Source organism: Ascidiella aspersa, chromosome 5 (assembly GCF_963924565.1).
Source record: "Ascidiella aspersa chromosome 5, kaAscAspe10.2, whole genome shotgun sequence".
NCBI lineage: Eukaryota > Metazoa > Chordata > Ascidiacea > Phlebobranchia > Ascidiidae > Ascidiella > Ascidiella aspersa.
The window spans coordinates 24429006-24444797 of record NC_139451.1 but is presented as its reverse complement, the minus strand read 5'-3'; the positions used below and the strand labels follow the sequence as shown (position 1 = coordinate 24444797).

The 15792-nt window shown below is 38.4% G+C and overlaps 3 protein-coding genes across 3 annotated transcripts; 1 reads left to right on the top strand and 2 right to left on the bottom strand.

Annotated features, from left to right (window-relative positions):
- Window positions 1–890: 890 nt before the first annotated feature.
- On the bottom strand, window positions 891–5692 carry LOC146145545 (uncharacterized). The gene is made up of 3 exons (XM_083389581.1): window positions 5554–5692; window positions 3683–4252; window positions 891–2573 (listed from the first exon to the last, which is right to left on the bottom strand). Exons 1-3 carry the CDS (start codon window positions 5603–5605, stop codon window positions 1972–1974), a joined length of 1224 nt encoding a protein of 407 aa, XP_083245707.1. The 5' UTR covers window positions 5606–5692; the 3' UTR covers window positions 891–1971.
- Window positions 5693–7200: 1508 nt separating this feature from the next.
- On the top strand, window positions 7201–13124 carry LOC146145544 (F-box only protein 4-like). Its single transcript, XM_083390225.1, has 2 exons — window positions 7201–8407; window positions 10868–13124. Exons 1-2 carry the CDS (start codon window positions 8218–8220, stop codon window positions 12217–12219), a joined length of 1542 nt encoding a protein of 513 aa, XP_083246351.1. The 5' UTR covers window positions 7201–8217; the 3' UTR covers window positions 12220–13124.
- Window positions 13125–13399: 275 nt separating this feature from the next.
- On the bottom strand, window positions 13400–15025 carry LOC146145543 (uronyl 2-sulfotransferase-like). The gene has a single exon (XM_083390226.1). The coding sequence runs from the start codon at window positions 14968–14970 to the stop codon at window positions 14050–14052; it is 921 nt and encodes a 306-aa protein (XP_083246352.1). The 5' UTR covers window positions 14971–15025; the 3' UTR covers window positions 13400–14049.
- Between the last annotated feature and the right edge of the window lie 767 nt (window positions 15026–15792).

Below are 15792 nucleotides of genomic sequence, written 5' to 3'. Positions count from 1 at the left end.
TGGAAATCATCCACAAGCGTTTCTTCTCAATTGTCTTAAAGCAGGGGTATCCAATTCAACCATGCCGGCGTGCCAATTTTTATCTTATAACTTCTTCCCGTGCCAAAGTTTCGTAACCGAACCAATTCTTTTTAATCATAAAAGCGCTTTTTTACCAAAAATAAGAACGTTTATTTAAACTTGAAAAAAAAACTGTCTAGTAGAAATGCGCATCACTACATCAAAGTGTCTCTCGTTGAGCTGACTTTTGTTTGTTCACACCAAGCTATATAATATTATGTGAATGCTATAGTGAATGCCACACAGTATAATGTTATTATATCAAAAGTAATTGTTGGTTGTCGTGAGTGCCGCGATTGTTTTATATCGTGAACAAATAATGGCAATTGGCTGTATAACAAACTTAGTATTTTTTGGGAAGGGCTTGCGTACCATTTTTTATTTTATTTTTTTCATTTTTTATTATTTTTTTTTACCAAATGTGGCACGCGTGCCGCCTGTTGGACATCCCTGTCTCAAAGGCTATTTATAAAACGTGGAGTACAACATTTATGATTTCACAGTTTTGTGCCAAACTCAATTTCATAGTTTGAGTTTCTGCTGACTATAATCACCCTCCTATAACTTTCACGTGAGAGCTTACCTATAATACAATACAAGACAAGCAGAGAAAACAAATTTCTGTTTGTCGTCGCAATAAACAAAGTATTTTGGCAAATTTACCAACTTGTATCAATTTATTTTAGTAATGTTTGTTAATACGCAAATTGTCTTTAAGAGGCATCTCAATAATCTTTATTATCTTATCATTCGTTAACTTTATGCCTTCCTACAGACATCTAACCTGTTGTTTTTAATTTACACATCAAAATTCGCACATAAAGTTTTGAGTTTTTATATGTTTATTTTTTCACAAAAATAAGTACAAGAAAAAGAAAAGGAAAAAGAAGTGGAAGTGTCAGCCTCACGTCGTTTGGAGAAACACATACAAAAAACACAGAAACAAACAAACAAACAATTTCCCTCTAACCAGCGGCCGCAGCCAGCACGACCGTAGCAGAGCAAGCAGACACAGGGATATCGAAACGCCAGCGTTCTAAATCAGTGATCGGTAAAAGGCACTCCAGATTCAAACCTTTGCAAGCAGCTGACAGACCACGAAAAAGAAACAAAACAAAAAAGAAACAAAAACATTAAACAGGGAACTTGCAAGGCAATGGCCAAAATTACAGAGGAAACTGGCGCAAGTTTCTCATTCATACACAAAACGATCACAGGAATATAGTTTGGCAAGAACACCACCACCCGACATTCACAATATGGCACCTCAAGGAACTGAAAGACAACAAAATACTACGAAATCCGCTAAACAACCCTCCTTCTTCATTTTTCCGCATTTTCTAGGTATAAATATAAATAGATTGAAATCGATGGATGGAATTTCGTCGGTCGCAACTTTATAGGTTTGCGACAAAATTAATAGGCTTAATTTTTGGATTGGAGTTGGATAGGCCGCAGTGGAATAGAGATTGTTACGCTTACCAATTCGTTCTCAGGACTCACAATGATTGATACCGACATAAAACAAACAGGAACAAAACAAAAGAAAGAATGAAAAAAAGAACAAAACAGCAAAAAACAGTATCAAAGGCGGGAAAATTTTAAATAGGGAAAATAGAGCATCTGTACAGATGAATATGAATTCAGAACAGCGTGTTCGTTAAGTTAAAGGATTACTGCGATTTACAAAATAAGTCATTCGTTTGTTTTAAATAGAAAACAACAGGAAAAGCAAATATGTGCTTTCATGCGAACACTGCTCATCTATGCCGAAGAACAGGTTCTAGGTCTTAATAGCGATGGAAGAAAAATTACAGCACTTGTCCTTTGTACATGGACGCAGGCAAAACTGTCTCAGTTTCTCGCACAGCAGCAGATGCCGAAAAGAGTTTTTCTCGCGCTGGAGCAGAGCTACGTTTCGCTCATACGACGCAGCAGCGTGGCCTTGGTGCGGCTGCACTCGAGCTCGAGACGCCTGATCTGTTTGCGCAGCTCGATATTCTCGTTTTCGAGGCCAACAGCCTTCCGCTCATTCTCAATCTTCTTCTGCTTGCGTCTCATGCGCGAGTGGCGACATGCGATGTTGTTTCGGATGCGACGCTGATCGGTGCGGTCCAGCTTGTTGAACTCCTCCTCCGGGATGCTGGCGATCTCCTCCAGCTCCAACGAGATCGGACTGTAGGGGCTGTACGACGAGCAGGACACGGTGCGCCGCGACACGCCCGGACTCGAGTCCAGGTCCATGTCGAAAACAGTCTCCGGCGAGCTGATCGGCTCGAAGTTCGGGCACGAGCTTGCGTTCGTGAGCAGTCGGTGGTGGTTGTCGGATTGTGCTGGTTCCTGGTGACGGGATAATTCGACGTACTGGAGCGGTGCCGAACCGAATACCGGAGAATCGCAGTGCTGTTTTTGTTGGAGGTTGTTGTTACTGTTGAATGTGAACGGAGGCGGCGGCGTATGGCTTGTCTCCTGGATTCCTGTGCACGTTGTTTCGAAAATCGTCGTGTCGACCTCTGTAAAATACAAAAGAAGCGTTTAAATAACCTTTGCTATTTTTAAGTTCAAAACAAACGTTCGTGCTCCTAATGGGTAAACAGTTATTCGATTAGAGATGAAAGGGACTTGGCCGCCGTCGTTGGCTTGGCACGTGTTATTGCGTTTCTTTGAAGTGTTTCGCTTTCCGCGCGATTACTCTAAAATAATCGATCGGCCTATGGAACAATAACGAGTGATGATGCAACTCACAACCGGACGCGCCTAATCTCAAGGGCGTGCCCGGGCAAGCAGCGTCGGGCGCGAAAAGCGAGCTTTAAACCCGATTACATGGTCGTTTTTGCGGGGCCACTTTAAAAGCGACTGTTTCCAGCTTTTTTGTTTTTTTGTTGCAACCCGCTTTCGCCAAATCAGTGCTGAAAAAAGTGTGGCCACTAAGCGGCCACAAAAACTTGCCAAACGGGGCAAAAATCCGTGCTTAAAAGGCAGTCTGGGCCATTTTAAAGCGGCCCGCGGCCCGGGCCCGCGTAACGTGATCCGACTAGGGCCGTTTTCGGGGAGTTAGGGCGAATGTAAATAAGCGCGGGCCGACGATCAGGCGAACCCGTGAGAAACAATTAGTCGACTGTACATGTCACCTGCCGCTATCAGAAGCAGCACAGTACGGGCGCGCGCCAAATGCGTAGGCGTGCCGAGGCAGGCCAGTCGCTCTGATCAGCGTCACGTGTTCCTTTGTGAGTGGGCGTACTTTTTGCCAACTGCTGCTGCTGCAGGAGATCGTAAAAGGCGGCACGAAAATCAAAATGGCGGCGTGATTTTTCAGGCCAATTTTTATTTTTTTCGTTTGAATTGTTTTGTATATGGTGGAACGGCGGTTTATCGAAATCGGCGGCGGTTTTATCGAAACCTTTGAGTTATGATGTCGTTCGTTGTCCGGCAAAGGTGTAAATGACTAATCAATTTTACAAGCGGTAAAAAGGACTAGTGAGGATAAAATGTGACATAATTCTACGAAATGGACCTGTTTAAAACGTCTCACAAGTCAACCAGAAAATAACATTTAGCATTAATTTATCAAAACAAAAAATAATTTGAAAGCGAATTTTTTAATATGCAAAAAAACACTTACCCAGGATGGCATTTGGGGCTTCATTGAGGTCGAACTGTGATGAGTTGGGGGTGTCGGAAAGGTCCTGGTAGTTGGCGAAGGGGGTCGGGGGCAGCGGGCTGCAGGAGACCCCGCTGCGCGCCGGGGAATTACCGTAGCGGTCGGAGGACGGCTGAGCGTAGGAAGCTTTGCAGTCGGCGGGAAGGGCTCTGAAGTTGCTGTAGCGATTCTGGGATTCGGGTATATTTACGGCAGGGCTTGGAGTGTTCTGGTTTTCGCGCGTGCGATCCGAAATCGTGTGGTCCTCTATCATTTCCAGGACTGTTGAAATGGAGTACTGGCGCTGCAAGATTGGCGGGCCGAAGAGCAGGGTCTGAACGTCGCCGCCGTTCGCGACTGGTTCTTGTACGGTTGTGCTGGGGAAGGCAAAGTCGCCGTTGCAGTTGGTCGGTGGAATCTCGGGCTGCATCAGGGTCGAGCAGGTGTCTTCGTTGCTGGTCATGGAAAAGAGCGGAGCCTCGGCGTCATGCCGTTCGCCCGAAAGCTCCTGGATAAACTGGTCGATCTGAACCTGTGGCGTGGTTTCGCGGCCTGTAAGACAAAAATAAAAGATTTGCAATCATCGCCAATGTCAGGCAAAACGGAAACGGAAACGTATAAAGAAAGTTTGATATTTAGTTTTAAGCCCGGAATACAGATAGTGTTGCCGAATTTCGATAGAAGTAGTTTCCCGCTTTTTTATTCTGACAAGAGACACAAATAAACTGTAACCGTATTTAAGGAAAACCACAGTTAGTACCACGTCAAACAAGCAGTGAGAATTAATTCGGATAACTGGGTATTTTCCGGTAATTTCTAACTTTCACAAAATACAAAATACTTGAATGCGACAACTATTTAAAAAAATCGCAAGCGCGGAACAGCTACATCAAAGACGTCGCTGGCCGATTAATTAAAATCAAACGACATGAGTCAAGCGTATCGATTAAAAACCCAACAACGGCCTCCACAGCTGCTTACGTAACAGTCTTAAGCCTGCCCGTCTTCGCTGGTCTGCTAAGGCAAGTACAACACACAGTAGTCTGTATATTGTCCCGCAATTATACGACTGGCGTGTTGATTTATACTTATTGAGGCTCGGTTGCACTCCGAACCACGAGATCGGCGCGCGCCATCAATTGCTAATAAAAAGCCCGCGTGGGCGGTCCGAGTGCTAACGACGCACTTCTGTTTAAAGTTACACGTGACATTGTTGCATTGTTAAAACAATTAGCGGTGCAGCGTTTGACTGCTGACTCGTAGGGCAATACGTGAGCTGGCCATAGTAATCTTACCAGCCACCATGTGAAAACACATTTAAATTTGTAGTGCTGGTTTAGAATCCTACCACAACGAACATTATTTGGGTTAGGGTGTGGGTTACTGTTTGGGTTTGGGTAGGTTAAGCAATATTATTAAATAATAAAACTTGACTTACCCTCACACAAACACTAACCGACACCAATAATATGCATTTGTGTAATAATTGTTGTTTTAACGCTGTGCTAGGATTCTAGACCAGTGCCAAATTTGTTAACTTTAATCAACTTTTTTAAAAGTTAAGTAAAACATGAACTTGCAAGTTTGCTGGGCGCCTGTGCTTAATACATATTATCGTGTCAAAGACGGCTGAGCTGGATATATTACGTCGCTGCTTGGTATACGTAAAACCTTAAGGCCATCAACCTTACATACAACACTTTATAAAATTCTAACCGTAAACTTTAACATCCTAATAAAAAAGCACATTTCGCTCGTCCACTAATTTCAATCAGGAAAAACTGCGAAATTACGTCTGTAAAATGCTTAAATCATACTTGCGATATAAGTTTTTATTTTAAACTTAAACTTACGTTGTTTATCGGAACGTTGATCGTCGACAAAGAAATGCATCATATGCACCATGCTGTGCAGTTTGCAAAAAAGCAGATCGCTTTTAAATCGTAGGTAAACGTGTTACAATAATCCGAGCGTAGCTGAACGTTTCAAACTTATCGCAGACTAAATGTTTCAGCGCCATTGCGTAACGTTATAAAGCCAACCGAAATAGAAGGAAAAAAGAGATTCACGTGTAGGTGCTTCCCCTCGGACTGTTTTGCTCCGCGCTCCTCTCGCGTGGGAGCTCCTCCTCCTTTGTTTCTCTTTACTCTCGGAAGCGGACAAGCCTTGACTTGCCTTCACGTGTTCAGAGCAGGAATAACAAAGCAAGTCAGCACCAGCACTTATGGATCAGCTGGCGTCTGGAAATTTTGATACGATTGTGAGTTTTTGCAGAATCATAACAAACCTCGATTTTCATTAACGGTTCGCCAAAGTTCGCCTGGTCAACGCACAACTTGCAGTTAACAAGCAAAGCCGTTAAAAGATAAAACTTTATTGCCAGTCAATTGTGTTAACCACGGCGCACCGTGATTCGATTAAATATAACAATCGACAAACGACATTTGCCGTTATCGAATGACGCCAATAAGGGTGACGTGTCAGCAGAGGCAAAAGGCTGGCCACGCCCGCTCAGTTCGTCAAAATCACTTTTCAAGAGCAGCGATTCTGGCGCTCTGCGCTGGCTGCCCCGCCGCTACCACCAGGGGAAGTACCTGGACTTTTTTTGAGCGAAGTTTTATTGACTTGTTGCACGCGTGACTGTAATCCATCGCTACTCTGGTTTTTCGCTGAGGAACCCTGGTTTCATGTGCTTTGCTGTATGCTAATTCCGTTTTATCGGCCTGTTAAAAATCATTTATTCCTTAGGTAGGCACGCAGATCACCTTTTGGCGTCTAATAAACACACCTATAATAACCGTTTTTATTGTGATTTTGCTTTAGAGTCCATTGACTTCACTTTTTGATTGAGAATGTTTTACGCTAACCACCAATATGTCCAAAAACATGAAATATTTCTTTACTTTATTCAATAAAAGATATTAATCAGATACAATGGGTGCTCTTTTAAACTATTTAGAAATTAATTACCACGATTTTATAAATGTAAACTGCGTTGTTTCTCGTTTTTACTTCTACATTGTAATTATTTAGTTTTTTGAAGGCACCTACGATTTTATATTTTTTTAGTGCTAAAATGACAGGAAAAAATGTTTATATTATCTTTAAATCTTTAAAATAACGATGTTTTTCAGGAAGCTGCCCAGCGTAATATAACGAATGTTTAACAGTGATATTTTTATAAAATTTGGATGCCGTTTTTAAGCAACTGAAACTTTTGATTCGTAATGCTGAAAGTGAGTTATTATACTCTTTAGCAAATTTAGTGTTAGGATAAACAATTGTTGAACTACCGCTAAGTGGGGCACTAGAGCAACCAAGTTGGCCACGCGGAAAGAGGTAGGTTTCTGGGTTTGTCAGTTCGTGAGTTCAAGCCTAGGTTCAATCCCTTTAAGTAAGTTCATTGAAGCCTAGCATGAGTAAAACACATTTTAGTACATCACTTGGTATTCTCTAACATATGTAATAAACAGAAATTGCATTAGCCATTAACTGACAGACGTCGCGACTGGACTAACGTGCCTTGGTCTCTGTTTACTGAAAGGAATTTGGTTTCACAATGAGGCTGTTGTTTGCTGTGACGTGTTTAAGGTTTCGTTGCAAAAGGCGAGTCACAACTACTGGAATGTATGTTTTCGTGAAGCGATAACGACTTTTGTGCTATAGCCAGTTGGCGTGTATAAATACTTGTATTTGTTTTTCAGTCTTTATTTTATTTTAAAATGTAAAAAATATATATTATATATTTGTTAATTGAGCAGTAATTTTAGGATGTTAGAACTGAATAATAATATATTCATATAGATCTTTGGTTTGCAGTTATAGAATTTGTCAAAAAAATGAAGTTGTGCGCACAATTTGCTTTTGAAAAAATCTTGTTTGTATTCACCTGCGAGAGAATGCAGATCTTGTTGTAACCCTTCAATTGTTTTGTTTAGGATATTATTTTATCATAGAAGCTACTAGTAAATGTATTTTGTTCAATATGCACTTTCTCATTTTATTTCTTTTTTCCTACCTCACACAAGTATTGTAAAAAATCTATTTATGTAATACAACACTTCTTAGCTGGTATGCTGTGAAGATTCACAGCAGCCAAATCACAAAAAGTATGAAACATAATTGTGTTCGAGTTTTAATTTTTATTTTTTGACTTAGTTCTTTGAGTATTATGCAACTATGAGGCAAATTTAATTTATGAAGTTTAAATAAATATGTTTTGTAACTAAATTTTAGGGCTCTACAGGTGTGACCCAAATGTTAAAATCTAATAAGTTATAGAACAGTACAGAGCAAATGCAAGAAAGGCCTTCAAATAGCAAATATTGAATGATGAACAATACTAAACAACTTTGATTTTCGAGCATATTGGTTGGAGGTTGTAGTAAGACGTAATAAGAATATCAAAGCCCAACCTACTTCTGTATGGGCTTTGATATTCTTAACTTTGATTTTGTTTCAGTTTGGACTTTTTGCCATTTTAAACTTATTGTTTGCTGCCTTTTATAAATTTTGTAATGACAACTCAAAATGAAAATTGTCAAGGATCAATGGGCCTGCACCAAAACAATTATCAAAGCCTTAGAAATAATGAAAAGACAATCTTTGAAGCATTTCGGCATTTCAAGGAGCAGTGTATTACAAAATGGAACAGTGGCATGACAAAAAGCCCAAGTCGGAACCCGAATCCTCAAGCTGAAGCCACAGGTAATTACTTGTAAATTTGCTACACCAAAAAGCCATCGCAGTGCGTGTCTATCAGTGTGGAAAACAAGTCATTTTGAAAAGATTCAAGTTCCAGTCAAGTCAATATGAGAGCAAGTCAATTTCAAGTCAAGTCATTGACATAAATTAGCTTGTTAAACTAATAAAATTTGTATGATTATGAGAAACCATTCAACTAAAAAATAACTCAAAAGCAATATACCAGTTTTTAAACCTTTAAAATTTCCATCCGCACGAAACAAGCCCAGAAAGTTTGCAACTTTTACAGGGTTGGGCTTAAGCACTCGCCCGCTCGCCAATGCGAGTGCAAATCGCTCCTGGCGAGTGCTGATTGACACCCACTCGCCCCACTGGCGAGTGGCTTCGGCGAGAAATTTTCAACTTGTGTTAAGCAACACTACTAAGCGAAATATTACTTAGCGCCAGTTATTTCGTTAAACACTAAGGCCCAAGTATATTTAACACTACACAAATAATAAGCTTAATCGAAGTCACGTTTGAAGCTCTTAATAAACACTCTTTGTCCCGTTTTAAAAATCGTTTGGCCCACTGAACACTACGGTATTTTAAAATATCGCCTACTTGTGTAACTGTAGCTGAGAATTAATAATGAGTCTCTGTAGCTGAGAATTAATAATGAGTCAAGTATGTTGTTGCGATCTTTTAAGCTCATAGCGTTCAACCGAGCCAAAGCTGAAAAAATAACTGTCTGTGAATATTACATATCGCAATTATGTTAAGATACGAATCGAAACCATTGCGGACGCCCTTGGAAAATTGAAACGAGCCACTATAGGGCGTCGTACAGCACAGAATCTCTGGCATATGGTTGTTAACTGTGAAAGAATGGTTTAGTTGTAAATTCATAATTATTTTGCGTTGCTGTTCAACCAGTAACTATAGTGTTAGGCGAAATGTGGCGTTTTGTTTCTAGCGCGAAGCAACCTGCGGTGAAACGTCCTTCAAGCACAGAAAAACCAGAATACGATAAAAAAGAGCGCGAGCATTTAAAAAAATTGGAAAACAGGCAGGCCGTGGCTACTAAATTGTTATTTTTTCACTAAAGATTGTAAAAAATATCTCGGCTAAAAAACATTGTTTCAAGCTTAAACTGATTTATGGGGAATTAATTTGTTCATCCATGCATAGAAATAAACGACAAGACTTTCATAAAAACTAAGGTTTACGTATAGAAACCATACAACAGGTTAACAATAACCCAAGAAATGACCGCGCTAGGACGGTAATTTGCAGACTGCATGCCAACAAATTTGGCGAGTGTTATTTCGTCCTGGCGAGTGCTGATTGATAGCCGCTCGCCCGCCTGGCGAGTGTAATTTTTTCTTAGGAACAACCCTGTTTTAGTTTTATTTGTGAAACAACAATGAAAGGTTTATGTATTAAAACTGTGTGGCTAAGCCTTGACCGATATAGCTTCAGCTGCAATGATCCACTATACGAGACTATATTACTGTAGCTGTAACGCATAAGTGGGCGCTTTAGCTTATTTGATTACTGTATTACAACATCATTTTCATCAGCACGACGTTTGTCATCCGCATTACAATTTTTTTTATCTGCACAAGTGCGTACCATCCCACGGGTTGAAAAGCACTGCAATAAACAACAATAAAAGTGTTGAATGTGCAAAACTTTGGATAAATTTCAATAGAAAACACCTAATTAAATTTCAAGTTATTTGACAAAGTCCAAAAAGACTGAGTCAGTGAAGTCATTTTGATAGAAAGACTAAAGTCAAGCCATTTTAAAAAAGTGACTTCAAGTCAAATGACTTAAATCATTGCAACACCGGTGTCTATATTGTAACTTTTCTGTTTTACACTTAATTTTGCCCATTAACTGTTGATTTAATATATTCTTTTTGTGTCCGAAATTAAAAATTGTAATATGCCTGTTCTACAGAAATCAATCGTGGTGTTCGGCAGTATCCAATCATCTTGTTTATACTTTTATTGCTTTTGTTATGAACCACTCATGGTTAGTTAAATGATGAATAACCTAACTTATGAAACCTGAACATTTATCTGCTGATAAAGAATTAGACATGTGTTATTCTTGTATACACTATTTGTTAAGTCCTCTGTCAGTGTTTTAATTGTTTTTTATTATATCAACTTTTTGGAAATTAAAATCCAAATAACTTTTAAGTTTATATACCTTCATTAACTATTGTTTTTCATATTAACTTGGCGTGATGCTAAACCCAATTTTTTTGATTAAAAAATGGGCAAGTTGTTTATTGTAGAAGAAATTATATCATATTCTCTAACTAAAATATTGGCCTACATTTACCAATAGAGATATATCGGTAAAAGCCTAATATTGGCGAACCGATATATCGGTATTTATAATTACTTACACAGTCTGCAATAAATAAAGTTAATTCGTTTATGAAACAAATTTGCTTTTGTGCCTTTACAGATACAGAACAAAATAACGATCAGAGTTCACAATCACAGACGACAGAAGAATCAGCTGGCCCAGAAAATCAAAACACTGAAGTTGCCTTGGATGACCTCCCTTTTTACTGTAAGCTCATCATTCTGTCGCTGTTGGAGACAACCGACATCTGTCACCTGTCAATGACAAGCCGCCACTGGTGTGAAGTGTGTAGAGATGACTTTTTGTGGAGGGAATTGCTCTACAGGGACATGAACAAATGGAACAGCATTGGCAGCAACAGCAACCCACTGTTGCCTAGTCCTGAACTGTCGGAAAGCAATGAGAAAATTGACCAGGATGGCATCTTGAACTTTCACCAGCAGTTAAGCAACCGCGAGAATGTAAACTACAAAGCCCTGTATTTTCACTGCGCTTATCAGAGGCAGAAAAATATAGGTTTAATCGGCGTTACTCCGGTTATTCCGAGCAGTGATTTTGAACCAGATGAAAGTCACATTATGCAGCAGAGTCGTACCTTTCCAAGGTTTCTTCGCAGCCTTTGGGTGCGATTACGTGCGGGAAACGGCGAGGTTATCATGCTTGGTCCTGGAATGGAATCACAGAATACAAGTAAAATATTCAGACGCCTCTTATGGGCAAGGCCTGATCTTCTTATGACTGTTAGACTTCTCCCGGGTAGTCAAGATGGGGTTGGCTCAGGGGTTGAGTTGGAATTCAAAGGTGAAAAGCGCTTTAATCTTATCGCTTTGTATTCTGGCAACCGTAGGGACAGGGCACGAAGAGTGGGTTTGGAACGTCTACAAGAAAGCAACATTTTAGAGGCAGTTTCAATGGCAGAAAGTTTGAATCCCAGCACACAGGAAGTTTCAAGCGAACCTGTACAGGAGAGTAACCCACAGTTTCGCTTGCGCGAATCGGTCCTTGACTTTTTCAAACAAAGGGATCAGAGTTGCAGACTGATCTATGTCGTAGATGCGACCAAAGATAAATCTCTTCACACCTTGTCCTACAACAGGCTTGAATTGAAAGCGGTAATAAAAGGTCTACGGTCTCTAGAAGCCCAAAAGATTGAACAACCCCAGGTAGCCAATGAAGAAGTCCAGCCAACTCAAGAAGCCAATGTATCTGCATTGTCTTCTATTATGCACTTAACTGGCCTATCAAGCCAGCAGTACGGAATTAACAGAAGACCTCTTCTTGTTTTATCTTGTACAGCAAATGCTGCCGCTCCTCGAATATCTTGCATAGAATTAGTTGCCACACTTGATTTATCCAGCATCATAGACCGGCCATGGTATGTCCAGGACATTACTGTAGACAACTTAAACGGGCTAGAGGACGGTCTCATATGGCTTTTTAAGCAACTTTGAATAGGCCTGAAGGCACAAATAGTTAAATATTGGTATTTCATGAGGCACACACTTTCACAACAACAAAAATGCCCAAAAGATTTTGTTTTTTAAACGTGTTCTTTCCTGCCAGGCCTTTTTTTTAAACAATTAAGCAACTTATTAAATACTAAAAATAACAGTGTACGGTGTTTTGGTTAATACAAAGGCCCACCTGTAGTTTGTGGTAGGACAGCATTAAATGCCTTCAATTTTTCATAACTTTGTTGTCATACTGTTTTTTATTTTTCTTGGAGCAATAGCCAGTTTAATGAGATTTCTGTTAAAATCATTAAATAACTGATATATATATATCATATTATTATTGCTAATGTGGTATGGTCTTGATATATTTTGTCACCTCAATTTATCTATAATTTTATATAAATTTTATTGTTTGCATAACTAATGGCTATACATACATTACATACCAGATTTTTTTAAAGGCTATTTTATAGTTCATTTCTGCATATGGTATTTTCATTTGGTGCTGTTTTTAAAATGTTTGCTTAAAGTTTAGTCTCTCTGGTAGCGTCTAGCTTGAATATTTCAACTAAATACTTTTAACGGATTGTTTTCTAATTTTGTTCTGCAGGATTGCCTTTAAGCTCAAAGTGAATATAATCTGAAAGTGCGTTAATGCAATTGAGTTTAAACTAGTCACCTGTTCAATCCATGTGGTAATTTGTTCATTGTACAGTGTATTGTTTAAGGAAATCTTATAGTAACACTGAAGAAGCTGTAACCTGTTTACCATGCACAATAAATACCCAAATACCTAATTATATGCAATAAACGGATGGGCCAAGGGCCTATACATAAAGGATATGTTGGCAGTTTGTGCTTTTTAATGAGCGGTAAAACTTTTGCTTCAGACACTATAGCACCATTTAACACTGATATTTGTCCATTGATTTATTAGAGCAATTAATATGTGAAATAATTGTAGTTTGAGAAGTTGCTTATACATTTTTCATTGTTTTGAACATTAAAATAATCCCGCATAAATTTCCCTATTTTTCACAGCAGCGTGTTACCAAATATATATAGATAATTAAGACACAAACTTAAATAAGACAAGCACATTTTTTTTAAACAAAGAACTTGTCATATTTTATTTTTGCATAAAATCACACATAGTTATCACAATTAGGGTATTTGATATAAAAAGGTTACAAAGTTAAAAAAGTAGATGATTCAAATAAAAATTAAACAAAAAATTATTTATTGATTCAAGGATACTGAGTTTGTAAAAGGCAAGCAAATTCATATAAAAAGCATGATTAGAGGCAGGGTAATAGTTAACAAATAGTACCGAGTAACGACACAAATTGCTATAGGTGCCATATGCTATTATTATAAACCCAAAATAATGATGGCGAAGAATACGGTCTTTGTTTCTACATTACGTAGTATAGATGTAAAAGTACTTAAGGTTATTTGAAGAATAACGAATAAATACCAAAACATGTGTATAAATCTTAGCATTATAGTTTGCCATTGTAAATTTACCGTAAAAGGCATAACAGATATAACACTTTGACTTGAAGATCAACAAATAGTAGGTAGTTTTGACATAAAACTAGTATTACTCTTTAAGGTAATTTGAAGAATAACGAATGAATACCAAAAAATGTGTATAAATCAGATATAACACTTCGACTTGCAGATCAATATATGACAAAAATAGTTTCAACACTTGATATTGCATGTAATAAAAAACACTAGTTGACATAAGGCTGTCCGGTTTAAACAAATGAGGTATCAAATAATGTAGTAATATAAAAGTAATTAGTAATTACAAATCTTCTGTTACAGGCCGAGTTGAAAATTTTTGAGTTGTTTAAAAATTTCAACAGCAAACTCATAAAACTCATATTCCAGTTGCATTTGATTTCTTAGATGGGCATATGCCTCCGGATTTAGCGATTGCTTACGTAATGTCTTTGTGCTTTCTTTTAAATCACTCATTTTTCTCCAAACGTCTATTGAACCAGCAAAAAACTCTGGCATAAGTTTTTCCAGGACTTGTAGCATCCCCTCGAAATCCTCCAGTATTCCAACAACCAGATAATTGTCAAGCAAATGCCTTTTTGCCCTTTCTAGTGCTGTCTTGCCTGGCTGACGACAAATCATACTTTGACCACAAAAGTAAGGGATGATGTACCACAACTTTAGGCCAGTACACTCAAAGTGATTATTTAAAACACATTCATTGATGTTCATTTCCTTTTGTTCTTCCAACATGTGCTTAGCAGAACGGGGACCAGCCCTTTTCTTATCACCATAGCGTCTAAAATAAAACTGTGATTGAAATCGCTCAATTGGATCCCTTATCATGTTAATATACACTAGAGGTTTGACTCCAAATTTCTCAAAATTTATGAAGTGAATGTGCCTTGAGTACAGAAAAGGGGAAGGAAGATTTTCGATAAACTTAACTTCGGCTTTTAGTTGAAGAACTTTGGGTCTAGTGACATTGGTCACTTTTGAAGTGTAAAAGTTAAACCCATGCACATCCTTAAGCTGCAATATAACATTGTTCAGTGAGCGGCTGCCACATTTTCCAACTCGATTGTAAATCACTTTTGTGAAAAATTGGGTAGATTTGCTTGATGCAGGGTATTCCGGGTGAGCTTTATTAAACCTTCCGTTACACCAGAATCCAAGAAATATAACAAGAAATGTGGAAAAACACAGTATTGAACCTATCTTTAGGTTCAGTTTGGACATAATTTAATTATTGCCCTTTGAAATAACAGTTATGTTAACATGTTTAAAATTCATGTATCAATCTTCATTTTCCACCATGTAAAACACAAACCACACGTTTACACCACGAGGAACATTTCACCTTTAAAACTTAACCAAAACATGTTACCAAACAAAGGAATACCCTCTTACAATTTTTAAATGCCCAACTTGAATATGTATTAACATTATAATTTAGTTAGTATTGCTAGTAAACTTTTCCATCCAGTATGAAAAGTATGAGGTTGACTAAACAAATTGTGCACCAAATGTGCATATTGCGTGAATGTGAAATATTCACAGGATGTGCATTTGCACTTTATGTGCAGGTGGTCTGGAATACTACCACAACAAACATTATTTGGGTTAGGATACATGTTAGCGTTTGGTTTGGGTAGGTTAAGTAATATTATTAAATTATAATACTTGACCCACCCTTAAACAAACGCTAAACGACACCCTAACCCAAATATTGTGTGTTGATTTATTATTGTTGGCAGGATTGTAGACCAGCGGCTTTTTATTTTTACCTGCAAAATAAATGTTATCGATCGATGCAAAACTTTAATTAACATAAAACATTATTCTTCAGTTTAACCAACACTTTTTGGCGCTCTTTCACTATTGTACTTAAAAATTAATAAAACAAAAAATTTCTTTAAATGCCGCATACCACAACACATTGTTTGGGTTAGGGTGCGGGTTAGCGTTTGGTTGAGGGTGGGTCAAGTTATTATTAATAATAAACATAATATTACTTGACCCACCCTCACCCAAACGCTAACCCGCACCCTAACCCAAACA